Source organism: Lobosporangium transversale, assembly GCF_002105155.1.
Source record: "Lobosporangium transversale strain NRRL 3116 chromosome Unknown BCR41scaffold_24, whole genome shotgun sequence".
In the NCBI taxonomy this organism is placed as follows: domain Eukaryota; kingdom Fungi; phylum Mortierellomycota; class Mortierellomycetes; order Mortierellales; family Mortierellaceae; genus Lobosporangium; species Lobosporangium transversale.
In genome coordinates, this window is record NW_019029002.1 from 482,029 (window position 1) to 506,776 (window position 24,748).

Consider the following 24,748-nt stretch of genomic DNA (forward strand, 5'->3'; position numbering starts at 1 on the left):
CATTCTTCTCGATATTAGTTCTAGGCCTAAAAGGAAGGCTTCAAGGTATGCAAAGTCAACGGCACTTGCGTGGGAGTTGGAGTATTGAAAAGAGGTCAGGGCTACCAAAAAAAAAAAAAAAAAAAAAAAAAACTGAGTGGTTTCATTCAAACGGAATATGTAACTGACCTCTAATATAGGGTCCTCAACGACTAAACCTATAGGACCTTGTGGCCTCCAGGTGATACGGCCCACACACTCAAACCAACCAATCTCCAATACCTGTCTTTACCAATAATAAACCTTATGTCCTCATGTCAATCTTTAGGAATAATGAACTGAATATATCAGGAGATCTGACGACGATAGATGCAAAGCCCGTATTCCCACTAAAAGCAGATATAGTAGTAATAGTTACCATATGCAAAGCCCTTCGATGATATCATCCACTCTCGGACCGCCATAGCTCGGAGGGCTTGGCGAAAGTATCGAAGTTCCAGTGACCAATGTTTGAGGCGATGGGAATATGTTGCTGAGCAGACATGTTGTGCCACCCGTGAATCTTCTAAATGTTAGCTCTAATACTTTGCGGCAGTATATGGAAAGATCTTTGAAGCGGGATACTTAGAAAAGATTAGTGGAGTCAATCGCGTTCAAGTCAAGGTTCCAAAGCTTTGGTGCCATTGTGAAAGTATAGGAGTTAACACACATATACAAAAAAAAAAGCCCTTGAATCCCACAGACTGAATGCACCCATTATTAATGGGGTCAACAAACGAACAAGATTTGTTGCTCCAAACTCGCAGAAATCATCCTATTCAAATCGAGCTCTCGGATATCGTGTACTTAAGCTATTGATATATAAAGAATACTTTGCTAGCGGTGATCATGAGACAAGCCCTATTGCCACCATATCTTTTTGCCATAATAATGACCGTTGGCTACAACAAATCCTTGAGATCGCGTGCCCCGGCCCCCCACTACATTTTTGCCACATCTAGTCAGTCTGGAATGTCAACATGAGCCAATGGAAGTATGACTATACCGACGGCAAGGCTAACGTCATGTCATTATTGTTAAAGCTCAAGTAGACTCGGGTCAATAAGCTGATAAAAGGAATGACAGCAGATAAAAAAAAGTTTTCTGGTGCCTTACTTGTGATATGACTTATATAAACAATGCGGCGACCACAGTTATCGTCGGAATGCATCTCACAGGTGTGAAAGGCGTGGACATCGCATTGAAACACTGCGTGCCCCTATCAGCAGTTTGTCACATTACTAAGGCATATCATGAAAGGGGAACTACTGCTCGCGCCCCAACTCCAGGACGCCAAAAACTGCTCAATGCTGAGGACGCCAGAAGCATTGCGCGCCATAGTAAGAGGGGAAAGAGGGGTACTATTCAGGAGATCGTCAACTTATTGCCAAAAGAGTAAGAGAATAGTTTCAGAAGCGCTGCATTACTTAGGCATTTTCGGGTTGTTATCCTTAAACCATTATTAAGCGCGGATCACATAGAGAGGCGATTGAAATTCATCAAAAGATACAGGAGTTGGTCTAAGGAAGACTAGGGTCGAGTGGTTTGGTCCGACGAGTCATCTTTTGAAGGTTGATAAAGTGGAGGAGGCTAAAGGAAGGAACACTCGTTATTGAACCCACATAATGTTTCTCTCAGTCACTTAATACATCCCAGAAACTTCAGTAAATAGATATATCAACTCTTTGACAAAAGTGTAAACTTTCATTTTGCTTGATAAAGCCTTTGCTGGTAAGCTACATAAAATAAAAGCCAAAGAGTTCGCACATAGAGGTCAAAGAGCCGGCATATGGAACATGAAACAGTGTGGCAGGGCAATAGGGGAGGCGGCTTGTATAAACGTCACATTGCGGTTATAGGGGTAGCAAAAAGTTTCCCAGTATCAACTCTTTTATTTTTTTTTTTTAATAAAACACCTTCGTCCTTCATCCTCTTCCTTCTGTATCATATCTGTGCCTTCGAATAAAATCATGATCTCCGAAGGAACCACTATTTTGCCTATGCAGCCATTCATGGCCGTGTCACTTGTTGATCATTCTCTAATCTCAGGGACTGTTACCCGCATCCAGGTGCGGGTTGACGCCAAGACAAGCGAATATATTATTTTACCTGAAGACATCACAAACGCCTTCAAGGAGTTTGAGTACCTTGTGGTTGGCTCTTCTGTAATATCACAGATGGAGTAGGTTGAAACATCGATGTGGATTTGGTCTTTAGAATCTACCTATTTATCAAATTTAAAATAGAGCATTTATGCCCAACCTGACATCGGATAATCTGTTTTATTCATCTACCTTCTGAAGCCTTTTTATTTCACAGAAAATTAAATATCAGCCAGGAATCATTATAAAGGTTGCGATTCGAAGAGCAGACGACGTCTCCAATCCTCCTGCGCCTATCAGTAGGGCGCTCGACAATTTGGTACTGAAGGCTCACCAAAAACAACAAAGTGAGGTCAAAACCCCGGAACAGACAAAAAACCAAAGTTTGCTTGACCATATTCATGTTTTGCAAGAGCAAGTCCTTCAAATACGGCAAGTGATGGAGGATAAGCAACAAGACATATTAATGATGCAAATTCAGGCCCATGCGCTTATTACACAGACATACGAGTTCCGCGAGTGCCCAATTCCTCGGTTGTTCATCGTCCTCCCAAGGCCTACAGGACTTCTTGAAAGGCGAAGATGGCCATCTGAAAAGCAGTTTCGACTATTCTATCTTTGTGAATGTAGTGGCCACTTAATAACCTCCGGAGGCAGAGTTCCGTGTCATATCCATTTAGTCAAGCATGAAGGCTATGATATCGATAGACCAGCGGAGTTTTTTGAGAAGTATGGGGCTTACGTATTGACCATACTTCTGATATTCAAGCACGGCATCTTTACTGCCGATGCTATCGTTCCCCCACTAGCCAAGGTCGACATTTCAGAGTGGCTCGAAGCAGTTCAAGATGTGCTGAAGTTACCAACAGGAGGCATTGTGCCTCTAGTGGATGAGTCGATCAGCTATATTAAAAAAATCCAGCAGAACAGCGGTCGTGCGCTCCACTCGACCATGAGCGAAATAAAATTTGAGGGCCTCAAGTACCATAACGGCATAGACTCAAGGCAGCTTGAGTCGTTTTTACGAGTCAATCGTGCAGTCCGGGCCCTTGGCAACATGTATCGCATAGTCACATCTGAGGGTCATGTCAAATGGGTATGTGCTGATCATTACCACGGCAAAGGCAAGGAGACAGCATCACGACAGCTTATGAAGGTTATCAGTAATAATGATGGAGGTTACAACGCACAACTTGGCAGCGTTCGGATAACTATCAGATCTGCGGAAGAGACGAATCGGTTTTATAAAATAATAGCCAAAGAGAAAGATATCCAGGAGTTGGATATTACATTTGCCTGTTCGCTGACAACGTATGGCTTTTATGAACTTCTCAAGGCTGTCGCTGCATCAAAAATTACGCGCCTCGCCGTAGATTGGGATTATACCAAAGGAGAGGATGGCATTTCACGGCTAACTATATATGCGGTTGCTACGGCAGTTGCGACAATATTCGGTATTCCCATCGGTCTGACAATTTGCGGGCTCATCATATCCGTACTGGTGGAATTAGTATACGATATTGTATTCTGGAAAACGCTGCTGGGGCCCAGGAATAGTGAAAACATTCAAATATTGTATATTAATCACCCCCCAAGGCTTTTCACTGATTTGCTCCATTCCTCACTACTAAGGGGGCCTAAACTCCGTTCTCTTATTCTAACTGATTGTGACTTCCGCGATGCTTATGACGAGACTAATCTTGAAGGCCTCCTGGCTTACTACCCAGCCCTTGTTGAACTGCGGATTGGGAAGCTTCGCCCTGGTACGACTCTCGAATATTTACTAGGTGGTAACTTGCCTATGCTTCAAACACTCGAGACCCTACAGCTTGAATACGGAGACTCAACTATTTTACAAACAAAATACTCGAAAGGCAAGATCTTGGAGTCTAAGTTAGAGATTGTCGAGATCAATGTGAAGACAGTAACTTATCATTCCGCTATTATCTATGGAGGCCAGCTAACCGGCCTAGTTGTCAATAAATGGATCCAGCCGCACGAATGGACAACACTTGAAGCGATCATATCCAATAATCCGAGAATCTCCTGTATCACCTGTGATTCAAAGCCAGAGCTGAAATGATGCTCCAAGATCAAAAAAAAAGAGCTCTGCTTGCATCTTGTAATAATAAAGGCTAAAGGGATTTTTTTTTTTCTTTTTTCAATTTGACGAATTTATGTGCTTATTGGGAATGCCTGGTCACAAGAGAAGTTATTTAGCTTTACGTAGTGGAGTAATATTACACCACACCTATATATTGACTCCCAGTGGATATGAGACAAACATGTGTATGAAACAAGCTGCCACTTGATGGTGTAGCATTCTACTGAGAATGATTTGGCTACGCAATGGGGTAACTTTCAAGGCATAGTCCATGAAAATGGCTCAAGGCTAAATAGGCCACGTGGATAGATATATGAAGATCTATTTGAGCTGTCCCCGCAAGCAACAGTAAGTAGGATACATCCAGTGTAATCATTTGCGTTGGACCATTGCGCCCCTTTTGATGTGATACCATGAAGCAACATTGGCATTCATTGTCGCAAACGAGCACGAAAGCGAATGGCAATGAAAATAGATTATGAAAGGACACAAACATATTTTGTTGGTATGAGTCCATTTATTTTATTTTAGATAAATTCTACAATTATAGATATCGCCCTTTTCTCCATGAACTTTTGTCATAAGTTATCATTGCAAACCGTCTCCACAATAATTGTTTTTTCCTTAGTCTCTTGGCCAGAGATTGAGTTCCTGGAAATCTGTGATGATCTCGCGCAAACTCTCGGTAGTCAGCTTGGGATGCTCGTATTTGAACCCCGTGGTCACACAAATCTTGCTGCCATCCAATGAAAGCGCGTTATTACATAACAGTTCTGGGTCCAAATAAGGTGTCAAAGGCGATGTTTTAATATTACGCTCTTTCAAAAGCTCCGCCCATGGTGCTAAATGCATGTCGTTTGTCTCGTCCGCCACTTCTTTCATATCGATCAAATCAAGCTAAAAAATGAAGTAAAAAAAAAAAAAGTTAGATACGTTTCTCAAAGGCGGCATTCATTACTGCTTATTCATTTTATTCGTTCTCTTTTGAGCCTATATTCCCACCTTTTGTGCGACGTTTGTAAGGAATGACGTTCCCTTGAAACCAGTTTCGATGCCAAAGATGGATCGAATGTGTGTGTTGACGGCTTCTTGGTCTATGCCATTACAGTAAAAAAAAAAAAAAAAAAAAAAAAAAAGACGCGGGATGAGCAACAGGGGATGAGTCAGTTAAAGAAAGTTTTTTATGCAATACTCAGCTTACTGGTATCATTCTCGTCAGCTAAGTTGAAAATCACAGGTGAGCCTGGCTGCGGGTTGTCTGAACTCACGTACCAGTTGGCAGTATGCCAGACTGCGCGCACAACGTCGTTAACATGCACAGTGTTGATCCTCAAATCCTCAGTCCACAAAAACTCCATCTTTTTGCCAAGATGCTTGTAAACTCGGCCACAGATCAAACGAGGGGCTAAAATATGGTATTTAAAAGATAACTATGGCATTAGTTTTTCCTGTGCGAATGAGGGATGAAGAGAAAGAGAGCTGTATGCTTGCAAGAAAAGACCTACTAAGGCCACCCATGGCTCCAACCCCATAGACCACTGCAGGACGCAAGATAACCAAGCTCAAACTAGGAAGATCGAAAAGACATGACAGATGAGAATAATACTCGTTAGCACAGACTGCCTTTTCGATTGATTGGGTTAAAAAAGATGGTAATTGTAAAAGCCCTTTACCCAGGCATGTTTTGAAGCTCTTCATCGACTTTTAGCTTATATTTCGCAAGAACGTTCCATGGTTTGGTTTTTGAATCTTCTTTACTTGCTGTCTATTTTTTTTTTTTTTTAAAAAAAAAAAATCAATCCATGGATCCATAGTAGAGATGTTTCTGTTCTTTTCTTAAATCGAATAGCAGATACATATTCGCTCATCTTTCTTCATCATCTCTTATCCAATATCCTTACCCCATTGCTTTCATAGATATCGCCTGTTGACAGTTGAATAAAGACTTTGGCCTGTCTCTTAACGGCTTCCTTTGCGCAATTGATCGACAGCTTGTAAATACGATCCTCGTAAATCTTTTCGAATTATCGCAAAGGTCATATGGATGTATTCAATATGTAATTAGTTATTAAGGCCGTTGCATTTTCTAATGGGCTCGAAAGCATTATAACAAATGCCTCTCCTCTTAAACAATCCCGTTGTTTATTTGGACATTGGTCAAGGAAGCAATTACTTGAGAGCTGATACGAGAGACACAGTCGCGTACTTATGCAAGAGGCATATTAAGATTGGAACCTCCCATCCCCATCCCTTTCTCTTCCCTTCATTTTTTCTTTTCCAGTATGCAGCATGAGAGTTGATTCAAAGAGTATAAAAGAAGTAATAGAAAAAAAATACCATTGTGGGCCCTCTTTCCCTTCCCCTTTTTCAAACAAAAAATGTATAATTGTATCCCTTACTTATGCAGTCGTGTGCATTATGTTATTGGAAATTGACAATCTTATTGTGCAACAGATATTTCATATAATTATATAATTGATAATTGACAATCTTAAAAGCATCTTTCTCCTTTTTTTTCAGCACCCTTTATTTTCGTCGTTGCCCCTTGTGTCCATCCCATCCAATAACGTTTGCCAAAAAGATCTTTGGCCCTTCATGGCCTGCACACCATGCATGCCATGCAGGAATATAAAATAAAAGACGTAGTAACGAACATCATAAAAACGGGAGAGCAAGCAGATTAGATCTAAGAGATGTCGAATTGTCTTTTTTCTTTTTTTACCTCTGCAAGCTGCGAAAATTTGGTCTCGGCAGCAAAGTTGATCACATAGTCAAAAGATGAGCCGTCTGCACGAGTATAGATCTTTTCAAACTTTTCTGGGGGAACTATTAAATTTTTTACAAGATCGAAGTAAAAAAGAAGGATAAGGATACGTGTATTTTTTTTTTTTTTTTTTTTTTTTAATTTCCATCGAGTTTATTCTATAAGTTACATTTTTTTTTTCTTACTTGTATTAGAAAGGTCATTTTGCATGAACTCTACTTTTTCAAAAGCAGCTTGAAATCGTTGGTTAAAATAGGCGGTTTCTGGAAGAACTTTGTCAATGACACGGATCTCTGCAGCCAAATCATTCTCGACTAGATATGCAACAAAGTTTCGACCGATGAAGCCAGCACCTCCGAGGACCAAAACTGTTGGTTGAGGAGCCATGATAATAAGGAGAGAGCAGAGTCGGGGAAAGTTGTAAGATCACAATGTGGTTTTTTGAGGAAGTTTATTTAAGTACGCGAAATGTAGGGATCCAACTGCGACCATAAAGAAGAAGAAAAGAACAAAAACAAACAAACAAGGGACAATACTAATAGTTCTTGTAAATGTTAAATCAAAACAAAGTTGATGGTCAAAAGGATTTGTGTGGGTATCGGTACAAATGGACACAGTAGTAAGGAAGCTTCAGTAACGAAGGAATAAGGGTATCCCAAAGTGTTTTAGACTTTCGAAATGAAAATGAAACAAGAAAAGAGTTACGTAAGATTCAATAACGAAAAGGATGCCACAAAGCAAAGCAAGGCAAAGACAACAGGAGGCAGGAACTGAAGAGAAAAAGGCAGTGGAGAAAATGATGGTATAGTGATAAGAAGCGACAAACAGTCGAAGAAAAGAGTGAAGAGAAGAGAAGAGAAAGAGAAAGAGAAAGAGAGAAGAAAGAAAAAAAAAAAAAAAAGAAGAAGGAAAGGGGACGGAAAACTAAAGCGGATTAGAAGTGCTGGATCATGCGTAACAAGCATTGTGCGCTATACCCGTGTATCCATCTATATCATTGACTGTATCAAAAACAGGGTCTTACACTTTTCCGACCTGCCAGCATGTCTAATTTGCAAATCGCGTTATAAATATATTCAGTGCGTTACCGAACGTTAATGTTGTTACATTTTTTTTTTTTTTTTTTTTCTTGTGCATGCAGCCCCATGTTATTTATTCAGCACGTTATGAGTTTAAGCAAGCAATACAAATAAATAAATAAATAAAATAGATTTTACGCGCGTAGTTCGTTCGATAAAACTTAATTCAGAGCTCTTAGTGATTTCGATGTCTATGTACATGTACTCCTTGCTTGTCCTATCGACTATCCTTCTCTCTCTCTCTTGCCTTTTGATGGAGGCACATCAGGCGCGATCAATGCAGATTGATTACTATTTCGTTCTTTGTTTCTCTTTTATTCAATTAGGTTCACCCTAATTACTTAACAAAATCGGCTTAAATCGCACTCTCGCCAACCTCTTCTCTTTTTTTGGTTGGACGTGTATCACCTTTCTTCCTCCTACTTGCCCCTCTCCCTTCCTTGCTCTCCCTCCTTGCTCTTCCACCATCTTCTTCCTCCTCTTCTCCCGTCTTCTTCTGACATAACTTTATGTTTATTATTATAATTCCCTTGATTAGATTGATTTTTTTTTTTTTTTTTCAGATGTGTAACCTTTGGAGCAGTCTTTTGTGTCTTCCTCCTAGTATCCATTTATAGGGCCAATTCAGTGCATTGACCATTTAGACGTCCAAGGATCTTTTATTGATCGTTCTATTTCCAAAACTAAATGTCATCTTTTTGAACAATGATCCGACTATCCAAAGATCCAGAGGTCCATAAAAGAAAAATCCACGAAATAAAAGAACAATTGCTTTGCTTACCCGATTCCTTCGCAGTATTCCCCATAAAGACGAAATGAAAAAAAAAAAAAAATGGTTATATGAAGGGCTGATTAAGAGAAACCTCATTCAACTCAATCAGATTCTCAAATCTTATTATTTTTGTGACTCCTTGGGCACTCTTTTTCTAGTCTTTTTCTCCCCCTGAAAATAAATCATGAAACACGAAAAAAAAATAGTGAAGAGGGGAGAACATTGTACAATCAGGGCTGTTATTGTTACACACGCGAACAAAAACATCCCCCTTCTTCCTACTGTACAAATCTTCGGCACAACCTCTGTGTTTCCGCGAAGCCTGTTGCTACTTTTTTTTTTTTTTTTTTTTTTTTTGCTAAGCATCTGCGATTGTTGCCGTTCAACTGTCTTTCGTTTGCTTTTTTTTTTTTTTTTTTTTTTTTTTTTTTTTCTTCTTGAACAGGATGTCTACAACCCATCTCGTCACTGTATCATCTTATTTTTATTATTATGAAACATTATGCTGGTTGTTCCTTTCACCAATGTTTACATTGCGCATTTATAATCTTACTAGCCCTTGGGTTGAGGCCTATGGTGATAAAATAAGCAAACAAACATGCAAAACTATGCTTGCCTATAAACAAAAATAAAAAAGTTGGACACTCTATAGCAATGGGCCGCTCCAGAATGGGCTTGATCAATATATATATTTAAGAAAAACGCGCAATGACGTTTTTTTTTATTTTTCTTTTCGTTGTTATCTGCAAAAATCAATCTATAATGCATGCGAATTGGGGAAACTAACAATGGTTCAGTTTTTTTTTTTTTTTTTTTTTTTTTCCGTTTGTATTTTGCAAAGCTGATGGCGTCCTAATTGTGTACAACAGTAGATCCTAGATGGGTCTAAAAAGGTTGAGATTACACATGTCAAGCTTTTTTTTTTTTCTCGGCACAAGTGCAGGACAAATTGCAGATTTTTGGTCCTTTTAACTGGGAGGGACGGGAAACAGCTACATCGACGACAAAATAAGAAGTGCTACGGTTGTTGATTTGCAGTGTACATTTCAGACAGAAAAAAAGGGGTGAGGAAAGGGATGCAGTTGTAAACTTTAAACAAATAAACAAAGTTTATATCCACAGAAAGAACCACATTTCAGAAGTCGCCAGTGACCTGGTGGACGCGTCCTTTTTTGTGTTACAACTTTGTGTCTTTCTGCGCCATGATGACATGAGTGGCCTGTGCCGAGGGGACATTTTTTAAATATTTACTTTATCCTTCTCGGCATTAGTCGCCATTCTATAAGCAGATCAAATGTCGGCCTGCATATTGCAGGCGTACATTTTGTGGTGCTCGTTTTGATGACGGACAAAGGTGTAAACACGAATACAAAGATTCCATCGTTGGAGGACCAAAAGATCCTGTTTTATATATATATTCTTATGTTTTTATTTCAGTGATTGAATATAGTTCCCAATCAACAGATGAAAAACAGGTCTTGCAGCACATGGTGGACTTTGGAATTCCTCATTTCCATAATTTGTAATATTTGCCGATGAACGATGAGGGAATTAAGCTTATACCATTTCACGCTACCCCGTGCATGCAGAGAATACTTCACAAGGAAGAAGAAGAAAAAAAAATTCTAAGAAGTTTTCCACATTTTGTAAATATAAAATATAGATTATAATAAAGATACTTCCATCAATTAAATGAGGACTTATTCGTTTTAGCACTCGCGCGGAAGAATATTCCATAAGGAAGTAGCATCAAGCGAAAGAAATATTAAGCATTTTTACGAGACGAATATTATGGAAGAAAAGCCCCTTATCTATTAATATTCCTCTTACATTCTAAAGCACTATGGCAGATTATCTTAAATCATCGCAGCTACTACTAATATTACTAAGAACTCCTGTTACAGCTCCATTATGTCTCTCCTAAATCAAAGTTGAGAAACAGTGCTTCACGCCTTTTGGACTGAAAAGGAAGGAGTAGTGGAGAGCCCTGCTTCTGCTTCCTTCATTGCTCTTTGTTTACGGCGGCTTCTGCCACGTATGTACTTTGAAAGCCAAAAACAATGGATTATGAGCGCAACAAAGTAGATGGCTGCTCCTCTAGGTGGGGTAGGATAGTTGAATGCACATTCATGCCATATGAACCCCACAAAGAAGATCCGAAAAAGCACGAAGGTCAATGGGAACCAGAAATCCGACCTTAACCGAGGAAACATCATACCACTCGCCAAGAATATTGATGGCACTAAAATAAGGAGAGAAGGAGGATTAGATGAGCTAAAATATCGAGACCATGTGTCACGGCAGAAAGACAAAATTCGAACCCGTACCTTCCAAAACACCACCACAAATCAAGAATTGTGATAGGTTATTTTGAATAGCAAGCCGATAGACAAGAAGGCAATAAGTGATATGGTGGGTCCATCCCATAGCATCCACATACATCCTATAATGTATATTGCCGAGCAGCAGATCTGCAATACAGTAACCGATAAAGTATCCACAAAGCACAGACGATGGCCAAGTCTCTCGAGGAAAGTTCTCCAGTGAGAAGAGCAGGCGCCCTCCTCCTCCAAGATAGTAAGGTGCTGTCGAAGAGTACAGCTGAGGCTGCTTTAGAGGAGCCAATGAGAAGATGGGCAAGGTGATAAGCCAGCGGAGGTATCCTCCTGCAAGGTCCTTGTACGTTTGACCATCTAAGAAAAGACATGTGAACAACTCGAGGCTGGATAAGGACGATCGGATGGAAGCAAGAGTCACGGCTGATGGACCTTGGCGTCCCAGCTCAAATACCCAGCCATGGAACGTTGGCGCCCAGTAAGTGAAGATTGTAGCTGTTGCTGCCTCTGGTCCCTGTTGTTCCCATCCGAGGAGAGACCATAGTGTCGTCCGCAGGTACCCAAACTCAAATAAAGTGATGAAAGACATGATGATGGCGCAAAATAACGCCAGGCTCCAAGATAAACCCCTGCGGTACTTTGTGAAAGAGGGACAAAAGAACCAGGTGGTGTAAAAGATAATAAACTGGAGAATGAAGGAAACAACAATGGCTTGCCCAAAAAGAATGTTGGGAGGTGTTTTTTTCACACCAAGGAAGTAGCCATAGGAAGCTGGGTCTGCAGTTCCTATCGTCATTTGTTTACTTTCCTGGTGGGAAAATGCCAATCCTGTCATAGTCTGCTACCACTGTTATTTGCTTTCTCTTTGTCTATTTACTTGCTGATTCTTCTCTGTATATGATGGAAAAGTGGTTTTAAGCCGATAGGTCACGAAATACTAAGAGTGTCGTTTAGAAAAGCACCAAAAGGATAATAATAATAATAATGATAACGAAGAGTGAGAACAATGAAAGAAGAGAAGGAGGAGGAAGAAGAAGAAAGGAAGAATAAAATTGTCTTCGTGCATCTCCGCCCTTTGGAACACGGGGGGGTTTTTTTTTTCACAACACCGCAACGCCTCATGTTTCTCGTACTCATTCATTGACAAGAAGAGTCATTGTCATTGCCACTCCATAAACTCTTTCCTTTCCATTCTCTCCTTCTTATCCCTCCTTCCTTTCTACTCATTATCAGTAATATCAATAGCGTCTTTTTCTTATAATGAACCTTTCCAGCCTTCTTCACTTGCAACCTCCTTCATATGGACGTAAAAAAAACTACGAGTTCGGGCCTGACCTTGGTAACGTCAGCACCGAATATATTCATGCAGTTAATTTGTCTTTATTGCAGTTGTTGATTATTCGAGCTTTTTTTTTTAAAAAAAAAAAAAAAAAAAAAAAAAAAAAAAACCTTTTTAGGTACCGGAACCTATGGTACTGTGAAGAGAGCAAAGGCACTTGACACAGGTGAAGATGTCGCTGTCAAGATCATCCTCAAAAAGACTGTCAAGGGTCATGAGGAAATGGTGGAGAAGGAAATTGGTGTGCTCAAGAATCTGAGTCATCCCAACATTGTCAACTTTAGGGATTGGTAATGATTCTTTTGCGTTTGGTTCACGCATTATCAATATCACCGCTCTTGCCGTTAACCGCTATCAATTGCTCATTTTTTCTAGTGACTACATGTGGTATGGCCATTAACGTCACGGTACCTATTGTAATCTGCCCTTTTTTGTATGATAAACTAGGTTCGAGAGTCGTGACAAGTATTACTTAGTCTTTGACTTGTAAGTTGAAGCACAAGCTTAGCCACACCACGCCTTTCAAAATCTCCGTGAGGGTGGCAGTGAAATGGAATAGGCGAAGTCTTTTTTTTCTGTTATTTGCTGATATAAACATATCATATACACATTCGTGTCTTGATCAACTAGAGCTTCTGGTGGTGAGCTTTTTGACAAGATTTGTGAACAGGGTCGTTTTACAGAGAACAATGCCGCGACAATCATGAAGGAGGTCATTCAGGCGATCGAATATTTGCACAGCAAGAATGTTGTACACAGAGGTATAGAGAAAAAAAAAAAGTTGGTCACTGCATATATGCTTACTTGTATCGTAGTAATGGCTCATTATTATTATTATTATTTTTTTTTTTTTCCTACAGATTTGAAGCCGGAGAACCTGCTTTACAAGGACAACACGCCCGATTCGAAACTCATGATCGTAGATTTCGGGTATGTCCGCTCAAAGTCGCATTGACGCGATGAGAATAAATCATCAAATCCTCACTTCTAACATCTTTTTAAACCTCTTTTATCATCCTTTACTTAACACGTTAGTATTTCAAAGGTCATGGAATCCGAAGACCAGGTGTTGACTACCATGTGTGGCAGCTATGGGTAACGCGTTTACTATCAGAATGTCAGAATCTGGATTGAAATAGAGGCAGGAACACGCGGATTATCAAGGATACTAAATCAAAGTCATAATATACTTATTTTCTACATGCTTTAGCTATGCTGCTCCAGAAGTTTTACTTCGCAGGGGCCATGGAAAGCCAGTCGACATGTGGAGCATCGGTGTTATCACCTACACTCTTCTCTGCGGATATGCGCCTTTCCAAGCTGAAAATGATCAACAGCTGGTAGCTGAGATTGCTAGATGCAACGTCGTCTTCCATGAGCGATATTGGAGAGACGTCTCTGTTGAAGGTAGGCAAAGACGAAGAATAGAAGAAATAATTTATTTTTAGCCAAGATGGCGTTTTATCCTTTTCTTTTTCGTTTCCTTTTATATTTGTACATTCGTAATGCGCTACTCTAACGGCTAAATCGTGTCAAACCTCATGTATCTTTCCATCTACCAGCCCGCGACTTTATCAAATGTTTGCTCCGAGCTCATCCCGAAAAGAGATTGACAGCTACAGAAGCCCTTCAACACAAATGGATTACCACTGAGACTGGTACTGATGTAGATCTCTTGGATAATGTCAAAGAAGGGTTCAATGCCAAGTACGTTAAACGTTAAAATTGTCGCTTTATGGATAGTGCAATGTGTTATTTCCTTTCCATCACCGCTCTTTTGCACTAAATTATTAATTCCGAAAAAAACAAAAAAAAAAAAAAAAAAAATAGGAGGATGTTCAAGAAAACCGTTCGGGCTGTGGCAGCTGCCAATCGCCTTCGTTCCATGACCCGTTCTCCTACTAATGCAGATACTTCATCGGATGAAATTGAGTCTTCCTCAGCCCAACAGCAACAGCAACAGCAACAGCAACAGCAACAGCAACAGGCATCAACAGGCATAGAAGTGACACAACAACAATAGAGGCATTTGAGGGAACGTCTAATCACTTCAACCAACCTTCTATTAAACTATTATTTGTCTTTCTCTCACTTTTTTTTATATTTCTTTGATTGAGAAGTTGTGGAATAAAATGAAAGGTTCATTTAAACATCATGTTGCTGTCAGTTCTGGTCAAACTTATATCTCCATTTGAAAGGGCAAATTGGTGAAGAGATCACACCCATATCACGATTGTTCCATTGTTCTTTGAGCAGACAAGTGCTCCGTTGATTTCATGACATCTGAGTCGGTTCTCAAGCTTATAAAGACAGTGTCATCATTGCCTTCCATTGATGTATATACCACAGAGAGGAAGAGATTTTTTTTTTTTTTTTTTTTTTTTTGCATACAATGCTTTATAATCCAAAGGTGGAGCAACCCAGTAAAAAAAAATAGAGAGAGAAAGACATTTCATTGACTGGTATGGAAGAACATATTTACTTTCAGTACTTTAGCATACCTTTCAATTCAATCAGCTCTACCTTTCTGTAAGGATCACCACTAGGACTAAGAAAAAAAAAAATGCCTCAGTGATCATGATCAAAGACTCTTACTTTTTTATTTTCGACTCTGACGTCTTGAATCCTTATCAATCCGTTGTATAAAGATTAGGTGTATGTAAACACACTAACGCGTAAAAACAAAAGTAAAACAGGACTGGGAATGTATGTCATTGTATATCATTCAGGTACAATACTATAGCCCAAGAGTTGTCTATAGAGGCTCTTTGTAGAGCAACACAGCATGTAAACACTTTGCCTGAATAGTGTATAATTAAAAAAAAAAAAAAAAAAAAGTTTGTATTACAACGGATGGTGTTACTGGAGTGCTTATGTATATCATGTACTTGAAGATGTGTTATGTGTCTGCGCGTGTTGTGCAAACAAAATATTTGCTCTCCACTTCTGCACTGCCACATTATCAGAAAGTCAGTTTCTTACATAGTCTAGTCTAGGCTATTAATCTACTCTCAAACTCCGGCTCTAATCCCGGTAGCAAGAGTGAGCGGCGTTTGCTTTCATTCAAAAAAAAAAAAAAAAAAAAAAAGCGGCGTCCCTTCTTTGTCTCAAGGTTAGGTTCAAATCGTGTGCCGTCCCTATCCTCGACTCGTAATGCTTGTAGTAAACATTATCCTGGAGAGGTTACGCCCTGTGTTTAGATCAATCTCAAAGACACTGACCTTGGAATGGAAAGATCTTCCCCTTTTTTTTTCCCACAAGAAAAAAATATTTAAATACCTCCTCCTTCTCTTTCTCCTTCCCCTCAAAATTTACATTCTATCCTTCTTTGCAGTAAGTAGTAAATACTTTTCTTCTTTTTATAATTGTCATTTTATCATCCTAATCTCACCGGTAATTCTTTTTTCCTCGTCTTATAGTCATGTTGTTCAAGGCTAAGGGTCTCGTCGTGCTCGTTTCCATCGCTGCCATGCAAGTTGTGACCGGTCTCAAGGTCAACGAATGTACTTGTATCAAGAATTCGGCGGCACCTCATTTCCCCGGTATCGGACCTACCTACGATTGTGGTACATTAGTCGGTTGCAGATACAGTGCTAATGCTAGACAGAAGTCTTGGCAAATCTCTGGAAAGGCAGGCGTTGACTACTTTAAGCAGTGCTGCCGGAATGCAGGAAAATATGGCTTCTGCAGGACTGTCACCATCTGGGGAAGCTGCCCAATTGTCAAGGGATAAATTATAATGAAGAAATAATCTCACATGGACGCATACATTTCATGTAACGGGAAATGTTTATTCCTATTAGGAAATTTTTAAAATGTAATAAATATAAACAGATCAATTGTAACGCACTTTTTTTTTTTTTTTTTTTTTTTTTTTCCTGCGTGTGTGAGTGTCTCTACTTTCACAATCATACAAAAGCTTCAAAGCCTTGAGCTGATCACAATTGAGCTCATTCGTCTTATTCACCTCACTTGCTACTCTATTCTCGTGGGGCTTACTCTCGGAAATTTTGAGGATAGTGTAGCTCTCTCAGAAATGGAGAGCCTGGAGACCAAAGCTCGAAAACCGGGTACTGTATGAGGAATTCTTTCTGCTAATCAGCAACATGCACAAGATATTCTTCATCTCAATACTTTGCTCATAGTTATTCGACACTATATTGATCACTAGATCGGCGAAAATTGCTTGCTGTAACTGTCATATTTATACTACAACTCACATGCAGCCGGCGCTTCTCCTTCAAGTTTAACAAAGTCATTTGGTATTTTGCAATGGATTTCATCACTTTGATTAATATGTTATTCAAATGAGAAAGATTTCTTTTTCTATTATACACAGTATGATGATTTGACGGCAGGAAAGTATACGGAGGTTATCCCAAACGTTTCTTCATTGTCGAGATCTTCTTCTCACGTTTGTTGTCAAGCTTGACCTCCACCTCTGTCTTCTGATTTCTGATCCAGACTCGGATGCTAGCTCTCTCCATCGCGTATCACCTTCCACGCCACATCCTTCGTCTCTGTTCCTGTTCCTCTCCTTGGATCGGCGAGAATCATTACCACGGTAATATCCCTCCTCTTCCTCCTCTTCATCATCATCGCCTTCTTGGTGATAGGTATATTTGACAATCCTTCGGCGAACTCGAGACGAATCCATATCCTCTGAACGATCCCCTGTTCCTCCATATCCGCTATCGTTATCTCCTGAAAACATATCAGGTGCGCCATTAGGCTTTATTATTGTTGTGGTTACAACGCCATTAGAACAAGATGACCTTCTGGACACGAGTCGGTCCACTGCATGGGCGCGGTTAGCCAAAGGCGAAGAGGTCTCGTTGACTGCCTTTTCTCTTCCCAATGCATTAGCGTCGCCATTGTTCTTGAAAAATGTAAAAAGTCCTGTTTGAACAGGGCTTCCAGTCTCTGCCTCGTCTACACCTCCGTAATGCGCTGTATCCTCCATTACGATTTCAATCTTACCCTCTGCTAGTGCCTTGACATAGTCCCCAGGGAAATGATCATTCAAGAAGAATGGTAACACGATTCGCTCAAAGATTCGGAGCCATGACTCCCTACGCATCCTCATGATGACTCGTAAGTTTAGGATACCGGAGAGATGCATAAATGAGATGCCTCTGACGGGGACAGGCATTAATGTCACTGGGTCTGGAGGGTACAAAATCAATTTATGTGAAGACTCGACAAATACAAGCGTTCCTGGAAGAGTTTCATAAGCGCCCCAAAATGGCACGCGAGCGAAGATATCGTTGTTGTAAACATGATGAAACATTTTGCAAGCGAGCTTGGGTCCAAATGCGTTACTGAAATCCTTGTCGCCGATTTTAGGACTGCCATAACTGTAGAAGACGAAGGAGAATAAAGAAAAGTCGAAAACGAATGATTATTCATGTGACGCATCAACATATAACTATAAATTAAACACTCAATCATGTCAGTGAGTAGAACTTACGTGTAAAGCCCAGAAAATATATCCAATAGTGGAGAGTGACATTGAACCATCTTTGCCAGAAAGATGGTAGCAAGAGCGCCACCCAGACTGTGTCCACAGATGTAAAAGCGAAGCTTCTTTCTTTTAAAGCTACCTTCTTGTTCATCTCTGTATTGATGGTTATAAATATCTAGAATCTTATTGCCCAAGTCAGTCCATTGAGCAGAGTCTTTGCTATCTGCTTTACATCCCGAAAGTCTCCTCCGATGATGACTCTGCCCAGCATGGTGCAGTCCTGTAAGCGAGAGCCTTCGTGTCTTGGCGCTTCTAAATGATCCATGACCAGAAAGACTGGATCTTCGCCCGTGTTCTTTATCCTGGCCTTTACTAATATCTAATGATTCTATATCGTCAGTTGAATATAGATTACTCAGGCTGCTCCTTCTGGAAAGAGCTCGAGAATTCGACGACGAACGACGTTGATGTGAAACCTTTGAAGACCGATCCACTTTGTGCATTCGCTTAAGCTCTTTCTCTGCATGTTCTAGTCTCAGCCCATCCAACCACCGGCATGCTTGTGCAAACGCACTCAGGTCTCTGACTTCGCCTGCAAAACGATAGTCAACTGGATCGCTCACGTGGGTGAAGAGGCCCACAATTAGGAATTTGACCAACATATATGCCGCTCGGATGGAAGTGACTATCGTTTGGTAGACGGAATGGTTGGACAGTTCGAGATTGATTGTGCTAGCTTTGGTAACCTCGGATCTGAAAGATGAAGCTGGGCTAATTTTGTGTGGACGTTTTGGAGAAGACTTTTCTGAATGTAGCCCATAGTCATCTTCATCCATGTCTGTATCACTATATCTCCGATGTTGAAGCCGACTCAGTTCCCGCTGTTGTTGAGCCAACTCTTCAGACGGCAAGAGAAAGTTTTCAGCCGAACCCAGGGCATTGTACATTCCCTTATGACACTTGCCAAGCGGTACAGCCTCATCTCCAAGAGTCTTGATGGGTATAAGTCGCGATTGAATATCAGTCCATGCGTTTTGGAGATTCAAGGGATCTGTCCCGCGGAATACTAGTACAATGTTACGACCTTTTTGCACGATAAATCCACAGGTGTTCTGTGTAAATCCACACAAATAAACAAAACCAGGTGAGATAAAAGTTCGCATGAGTATGATTTTTCAATTTTTGTATACCCGATCATCAAAAATAAAAAAATTTACCTTGTATGCAATAGCGCGGAATGAATGCATGTCATATCCCGAGAGAGCGAGTTCATGGCGAATTACGGGCACATCTTCATAAACTAACTTGGATACCATGGCTAGGGTCGTAGCAATAGGTTGTGAATAGCGGGGTCGATCCATAAGGTTCTCCTGTTGCTGATCCAATTTCTTTTCAAATCCGTTTTTGATATCATCCTGTACGTAACGAGACTTGTCAATGTTGGCCATCTCCAACACTTTATGCCAATCTTCGCTCGACATGGATGCTAAATCTGATCCAGATCTTCCAGACACTTTATACTTTGTATCAAGTGATTTAGGGCGATCCCTTGATCGCTTACTGTTATCGTGATTGCTGGTGCGGGGTTTCAAACTAACTTTGCGTTCATCGTAATCATGATCGCGCTCAAAATCCTGTCCGCCCTCTTCGATCCGTTTAACCTTTTCCTTGTCAAGAGTCTTCCCAAATTCACCACAGGGCTGGAAATTTGTATCGCAGGCATTGACAGTCGAGTATTGCCCTGCGCTGGGCTCATGAAGTCCCACGGCGATCTTGAGCATTCTCCGAAGGAGTACATCCGACATCATCAAGATGATGAACCAGGTCCAAAAGACCAGTTTGATGGAGCCATTGGTAACTTTGCCGAGGACTGGAATGCCGCGAAGGATAGATGCAAGAGGCGTGAGAGCGACAGAGATGGTACGCAGGATTTGGAGGATGATGGGCATTGAGAACTTGAAGGTCTTCCATGAGAGGAAGGTACAGGTGGAGAGTAAAAGACAGATGACAAAGAGTGTAAAGGAGAAGATAGTGACCCAACGACGATCACTGTAGACGCCATAAAAGGTCACTGCGAGGGGTATTGAGGCTATGGCCAGGCTGGCAAGCCAGAACAACCTGTTCTTTCCATGGGCCATGCGATCTGAAGATATGAAGTATGAAATGAAGTGAAGTGAAACGAAATGAAATGAAGAAATGAATGAAGAATACAATGTCAGGGTAGGAATGCGGAAGAAAAAAAAAAAAAAAAGCAAACAGAAGCGGGGAAAGTAAAGGATTAGTGTGTGGTCTATGGGGGAGGAAAATGTTAAAGTTTTAATTGAATGTTCAATGATGTGATAGGTGGGATGCGAGGAAGTAAAAAAAATAGAAAATAAGGGGCTGGAAAGGAAAAGAAATGGGGAAAAGAGAACTTTTTAAAGACGTTGTGCTAACCAAGCAAGTGCATGTGCGCACTGGGCAAATGATATTCCAACATGTCAGCAAGGGTCGTGTGCGCTTATTTCAGTCAGTCCCATCATTCCCCTGAGCATTTCAAACATTTCCACATCTGTCCTGCAAATCAAAGTAAGGACACACAGACACAAGCACTTTTTTTTTTTTAAATGTGAACTAAAATTGATTATTCTCATTCACATCCTCCTTTTGGGCATATTTCGATCAATGCTTTCTTTTTTTGGTGTTTGCTCAGGATTACTCCGGTAATTCTTTTTTTTTTTTTTTTTTTTTTTTTTTTCATGCTGTCACTTTATCTTGAAGTGTCTGTTGATATCTGCCCCCAAAAAAAATTCTGACAATCATTTTTTTTGTTCCTTTATGACTACCTAGATCATCACCGAAGGGTTTAGATGTCAATCCAGAACTTGAAGAGTGAAAGAAACAAAATAGGCATCGATAGCAACATTACAACAGTAGGAATATCAATCGGCAAATGCTTGAGCTAACATGTACACAAGGAACCCTGTGTCTACAATAGTAAACACAAGAAATAACGGCATCTGATTAATGTTTGTTGGTTCATGTGGCACATCTTTTTCTCACAATGACGAGGCAGGCAGACATGAGCTTCGGGCACAATCAAAATAATCCAGAGCTGAGTGAGAGCATCCATCATATCCCTTTTTTCTTCTCGTGCTACAAGCATGTGAATTGATTCCGAAAAAAGTCATTAAAATTAATGCGAGAGCACAAGCAGCTTGAATGCCAAGGACTTGCTTACAAGGAATAACCGACGTGTCATTAACATTGCATTATGGCATCCGAGTATCAAGGTGGTCAATTTGCACATGACCTAGCTTGGCAACTCTACACACTTGTGCTCCTGATAGTTTTTATATTCTTAGCTTTCTCCCTGCAGAGTATGTCGCGAGCATGTGCAAACTATCACAGCTCCATTCAGAACAAATTGATAGGGATGAAGGACTTGGCCTTGTGCTCCATACGCGCTATCTTTAATACGTCGGTTAAATAGCTATAGAGCTTTTAAAAAGGGTTGAAAACCTTGGACCCGCATCAAGGAAATGGTTACCGATGTATTTCGATGCGAATCCAATAGTACCAGGCATATGAAATGAAGCAGAAATGGAGCAGAAGGAAGAAGGAAAAGGAAGACAGACCAAGTCAGAATACAGGACAAGAGATGATGTATGACGGACAACAGGAAACGGAAGATTTAAAAAGCTCAGTATATATATATACAAACATAAACATTCACTTGTTGTTTTGCCCGATTGCCCCTTGGATCATGTCAGCTATCGCGCACAGAGCTTTATTTGTTCTTTGTGAATACATTTTGGTTTGACCCCCAAATCTTTTTGTTTTGAGGTGATCTTTCTTCATGCAGTAATATGATTGATTATCATCTCTTAACTTTTCTTATTGTGCTTTGCTATGTATTATATAATAAAAACTACATCTCAAGTTTTTTTTTTTTTTTTTTTTTTTTTTTTTTTTTAAAAAAAAAAAGACTGTTTAGAAGTCTCTCAGGCCTTGACTAAGTTTGGTCAGAACGATTATACGGACGGCTGTTGAGGCTGTGGGATGGAGAAAAGGCGTGACAATCGAGTTAGACCTGGCCCTGTTATGAATGGAGCCCATGCCTCTGATTCTTGAAATACTATTGAGAGGTGCTGGAGGTGGAGACGGAGGAGAAGGAAGAGAGGGAGGAGGAGGATCCTGCTCTTGATATTTATTCTCTGCCGACAAAAACTCTTTGAATTCTGTGTGAACAAGAGGATATTTTTCAAACAAGATCGATACACGATCAATCATCTCGGTTCCATTAATCCTTTTGCCAAGAAAAAAAAAAAAAAAAAAAAAAAAAAAAAGAAACAGAATCATATTAGTGATTTGAATTCCAACAATAAAAAAAAGTAAAGATAAAGTTAAATAAAAAGCATTGACCTACTTTTGCTTCTCGTGATCATCCAAGATTTCAAGGTAGAGCCTTAAAATCTCTGGTTCATTCCGCAGACTATCCTTTAGGATACCCAAGAATGTAGTAGCAGCGGTAATCACCGTCAGAGGCATAGAGCCCAGCAGAGTAATGGCTGTTGACGATGACGTTGTTCTTGCTGCTGCTGTTGACGCAGAAGCTATCCTCAGTAGTTTCGGGCTCCGTCCTAAGAAAGCAGTAGCAGCAGCAGTAGAATCCGGATGAGTAGCTGGCTCAGTTTGCAAGGCCTGCGATGATGATCGCTCTTGAGGCGACAAAGGCTTCGGCATGAAACTGTTCTCGCTCGAAGACATTTTGGAGATGGTGATTTTTTTTTAAAAAAAATATGAAAAGTTGGGTATTTAAAAGGAAAAAAAAATGGGCGTTTGTTGAACTAAGCAATGTGCGGGAGGAAGTGGAGTTCAGAACTAGATATCACATTAGAAATCTGTGAAGTATTCAGGGATGGATTGTGGATTAAGGATAGGGGTGTCTATCTATGAATGTGGTGTTGGAGCTCAATTGGTTTTAAGTAACACGTCTTCATGGCATTAAACATGCTCGAGCAGAGATTTTGAAAGCGATGTGGATTAATATAATAGTTTCTATGTATTGGAAAAAGTAATTTGTGAATTTTGTTCAAAGGCACCTTTGTGATCAGTAGATATTCACAGTCTAATTTACTCCGTGCGCGAGCTCTTAGTGCCAGTGTTCATTTCTTGCACGCAAAAACAAACATGGGAGTAATTGGAAACAGTGTTACGAATATAATTCCGCTCTTTCTTTCTTCGGGGGTGGGGTTGTTTTTCTTCTTTTTTTTCTATGTATATGATTCATGAGAGTTGCAAGGTAGGTGGAGCAGCAAGGTGTACGGATGCAACAGAATGCAAGTTTTATTATGGTTAAGAAATAAAGTTACACGAAATGGGAAAGAAATATGAGTAAGAAATGAGAAAAAATGCACAGCAAAAAATGCTTTAGAACTTTGGACGACGCTTGCGAGCCGTATATTTGGAGTCATTGGCAGTCTTATCGCCTTTTGCACGCAATTGTTCCTTCTTCTTCAAGACCCAGTTCTTATCTTTAAGGGGTTTACGCTTACTAGAGCGCATGCGGGAATCATTCCTCCTAAGTATTCAAAAAAAAATAAAATAAAATAAATAATAAAAAAAAAAAGTTAGTATAAACGTTCAGCCACAATTCAAAAGATAATATGGAGCGAGGATTAGGCCTAGGATAACAGCATACTTCTTGGATGTATATTGCACTCCAGTTTCTTCAGGCTCCCCTTCCCCGTCTTCTCCCAGTGCAGCAGGAAGTTGTTGTCTGACACCATTGATCTCCTGTCCTGCAAACAAGCAAAGATAAAACTTTTTTGCCTTCTTAGAATTAGGATAGTCGACAACAAGACCTCCTTCGAAACCACAGCGGACAGCACATCCCATAATCAATTGGACTTGGTCATCATTCTCGGGATAGAACTGGAACACTGCACGGGCGCCACGTCTCAAGGAGGAATAAAGGGTAGAGAAGAATCGCATAAGACGAGCCTTTGGGTGGTGAGAAGTCTTATCGGCATTGCAGAGCCATTGCAGGACTGAAATAGAGATACAGCCGTCGAATGTACCAGGTCGGAAAGCCATCCCATGTCCTGCGTCCTGTAAGAACAGATCTCCAGAAGCCTCATTCTCCAACGCTACCTCCAACATGGCAGGGGCGATGTCAAATCCAATCCAGACGTGACCATACTCATCCAGAACTTCACCACTAAGCCCTGATCCGCAACCGACATCCAGAATAAGTCCAGAATATCCCTCAGGTAAATTCAACAACTCGACAGCACGGCTGGCCATCTCCGCTTGAATAGCTGCAATACGGGAGCTAAGTGGCATCAATGAAAAGAACAGCATAGATTCATTTTTTTTTTTTTTTTTGTTCAACGTTGAGTATGACAACGCTATAAAACATCCAATGCTACAATGTCAAAGTATTAAAGTAAATTGTTGAAGTATATGGCGTCGTACTTTCCAGTGTACTTTGCTGCCTCTTCGCCACCATAGACCTAACAAATGTATGATATTGGTGAAAGTAAAGCAGTTGTATTTCAGTTGGTTATGCTCTATTAGATTCCTTTGACCATTCCAATGCAAATGTATAGCATACTATTGCGTACGATTTCAGGGGGTGCTTGATGTTCCGGTCGTGACATGGCTGCAATAAATGAAAAAAGATGAAAGCAAACGAATTTATTTCTTTGCACCCAAAATGCTCCCTAATATCGAAAGGAGGATGTTGCTTGGGCCAAAAAAAAAAAAAAAAAAAAAAAGCTTCCTCA

General features: G+C 40.3%; 9 protein-coding genes across 9 annotated transcripts; 4 read left to right on the forward strand and 5 right to left on the reverse strand.

Moving 5' to 3' along the window:
- Window positions 1-293: 293 nt before the first annotated feature.
- BCR41DRAFT_371703 (hypothetical protein) lies at window positions 294-980 on the forward strand (the record flags this gene model as incomplete). Its single annotated transcript, XM_022026628.1, has 4 exons — window positions 294-386; window positions 409-550; window positions 575-670; window positions 706-980. The coding sequence occupies 4 exons, from the start codon at window positions 294-296 to the stop codon at window positions 978-980; spliced, it is 606 nt and encodes a 201-aa protein (XP_021880355.1).
- Window positions 981-1,940: 960 nt separating this feature from the next.
- BCR41DRAFT_423070 (hypothetical protein) lies at window positions 1,941-4,254 on the forward strand. The gene is made up of 2 exons (XM_022030245.1): window positions 1,941-2,200; window positions 2,322-4,254. Exons 1-2 carry the CDS (start codon window positions 1,989-1,991, stop codon window positions 4,201-4,203), a joined length of 2,094 nt encoding a protein of 697 aa, XP_021880356.1. The 5' UTR covers window positions 1,941-1,988; the 3' UTR covers window positions 4,204-4,254.
- A 594-nt stretch (window positions 4,255-4,848) lies between these two features.
- Window positions 4,849-7,375, reverse strand: BCR41DRAFT_307613 (hypothetical protein; the record flags this gene model as incomplete). The annotated part of the gene is made up of 8 exons (XM_022020869.1): window positions 4,849-5,121; window positions 5,239-5,318; window positions 5,426-5,629; window positions 5,730-5,791; window positions 5,898-5,989; window positions 6,126-6,239; window positions 6,947-7,041; window positions 7,174-7,375. 8 exons carry the CDS (start codon window positions 7,373-7,375, stop codon window positions 4,849-4,851), a joined length of 1,122 nt encoding a protein of 373 aa, XP_021880357.1.
- A 3,266-nt stretch (window positions 7,376-10,641) lies between these two features.
- BCR41DRAFT_356040 (hypothetical protein) lies at window positions 10,642-12,228 on the reverse strand. Its single transcript, XM_022024575.1, has 2 exons — window positions 11,167-12,228; window positions 10,642-11,081 (listed from the first exon to the last, which is right to left on the reverse strand). Exons 1-2 carry the CDS (start codon window positions 12,008-12,010, stop codon window positions 10,786-10,788), a joined length of 1,140 nt encoding a protein of 379 aa, XP_021880358.1. The 5' UTR covers window positions 12,011-12,228; the 3' UTR covers window positions 10,642-10,785.
- Window positions 12,229-12,283: 55 nt separating this feature from the next.
- On the forward strand, window positions 12,284-14,605 carry BCR41DRAFT_356041 (serine-threonine protein kinase). The gene is made up of 9 exons (XM_022024576.1): window positions 12,284-12,514; window positions 12,633-12,804; window positions 12,962-13,000; window positions 13,145-13,275; window positions 13,375-13,444; window positions 13,550-13,609; window positions 13,725-13,921; window positions 14,077-14,221; window positions 14,345-14,605. Exons 1-9 carry the CDS (start codon window positions 12,436-12,438, stop codon window positions 14,535-14,537), a joined length of 1,086 nt encoding a protein of 361 aa, XP_021880359.1. The 5' UTR covers window positions 12,284-12,435; the 3' UTR covers window positions 14,538-14,605.
- A 1,178-nt stretch (window positions 14,606-15,783) lies between these two features.
- BCR41DRAFT_423074 (hypothetical protein) lies at window positions 15,784-16,362 on the forward strand. Its single transcript, XM_022030246.1, has 2 exons — window positions 15,784-15,847; window positions 15,934-16,362. The coding sequence occupies exon 2, from the start codon at window positions 15,936-15,938 to the stop codon at window positions 16,245-16,247; it is 312 nt and encodes a 103-aa protein (XP_021880360.1). The 5' UTR covers window positions 15,784-15,847; window positions 15,934-15,935; the 3' UTR covers window positions 16,248-16,362.
- A 457-nt stretch (window positions 16,363-16,819) lies between these two features.
- On the reverse strand, window positions 16,820-20,221 carry BCR41DRAFT_337949 (hypothetical protein). Its single transcript, XM_022022097.1, has 3 exons — window positions 19,196-20,221; window positions 17,985-19,090; window positions 16,820-17,871 (listed from the first exon to the last, which is right to left on the reverse strand). The coding sequence occupies exons 1-3, from the start codon at window positions 20,114-20,116 to the stop codon at window positions 16,905-16,907; spliced, it is 2,994 nt and encodes a 997-aa protein (XP_021880361.1). The 5' UTR covers window positions 20,117-20,221; the 3' UTR covers window positions 16,820-16,904.
- Window positions 20,222-21,950: 1,729 nt separating this feature from the next.
- BCR41DRAFT_371710 (hypothetical protein) lies at window positions 21,951-22,727 on the reverse strand (the record flags this gene model as incomplete). The annotated part of the gene is made up of 2 exons (XM_022026629.1): window positions 21,951-22,266; window positions 22,387-22,727. 2 exons carry the CDS (start codon window positions 22,725-22,727, stop codon window positions 21,951-21,953), a joined length of 657 nt encoding a protein of 218 aa, XP_021880362.1.
- A 675-nt stretch (window positions 22,728-23,402) lies between these two features.
- Window positions 23,403-24,622, reverse strand: BCR41DRAFT_289007 (S-adenosyl-L-methionine-dependent methyltransferase; the record flags this gene model as incomplete). The annotated part of the gene is made up of 4 exons (XM_022020319.1): window positions 23,403-23,541; window positions 23,662-24,294; window positions 24,438-24,475; window positions 24,587-24,622. Coding segments are annotated over 4 exons (846 nt in total), but the record flags the coding sequence as incomplete, so codon positions are not given.
- Window positions 24,623-24,748: the final 126 nt, after the last annotated feature.

What these genes read in the sequence shown, in the direction of transcription:
- BCR41DRAFT_423070 (XM_022030245.1), top strand. Translation starts at nt 1,989, where the DNA reads ATGATCTCCGAAGGAACCACTATTTTGCCTATGCAGCCATTCATGGCC. An exon ending in TCTGTAATATCACAGATGGA is followed by an intron (nt 2,201 to 2,321) that starts GTAGGTTGAAAC and finishes TACCTTCTGAAG; the next exon opens with CCTTTTTATTTCACAGAAAA.
- BCR41DRAFT_356040 (XM_022024575.1), bottom strand. Translation starts at nt 12,010, where the DNA reads ATGACAGGATTGGCATTTTCCCACCAGGAAAGTAAACAAATGACGATA. An exon ending in TTGTGGTGGTGTTTTGGAAG is followed by an intron (nt 11,082 to 11,166) that starts GTACGGGTTCGA and finishes TCCTTATTTTAG; the next exon opens with TGCCATCAATATTCTTGGCG.
- BCR41DRAFT_356041 (XM_022024576.1), top strand. Translation starts at nt 12,436, where the DNA reads ATGAACCTTTCCAGCCTTCTTCACTTGCAACCTCCTTCATATGGACGT. An exon ending in CGAGTTCGGGCCTGACCTTG is followed by an intron (nt 12,515 to 12,632) that starts GTAACGTCAGCA and finishes AAACCTTTTTAG; the next exon opens with GTACCGGAACCTATGGTACT. An exon ending in AAAGAAGGGTTCAATGCCAA is followed by an intron (nt 14,222 to 14,344) that starts GTACGTTAAACG and finishes AAAAAAAAATAG; the next exon opens with GAGGATGTTCAAGAAAACCG.
- BCR41DRAFT_423074 (XM_022030246.1), top strand. Translation starts at nt 15,936, where the DNA reads ATGTTGTTCAAGGCTAAGGGTCTCGTCGTGCTCGTTTCCATCGCTGCC.
- BCR41DRAFT_337949 (XM_022022097.1), bottom strand. Translation starts at nt 20,116, where the DNA reads ATGGCCCATGGAAAGAACAGGTTGTTCTGGCTTGCCAGCCTGGCCATA. An exon ending in TCCGCGCTATTGCATACAAG is followed by an intron (nt 19,091 to 19,195) that starts GTAAATTTTTTT and finishes GGATTTACACAG; the next exon opens with AACACCTGTGGATTTATCGT. An exon ending in ATATTTTCTGGGCTTTACAC is followed by an intron (nt 17,872 to 17,984) that starts GTAAGTTCTACT and finishes CGTCTTCTACAG; the next exon opens with TTATGGCAGTCCTAAAATCG.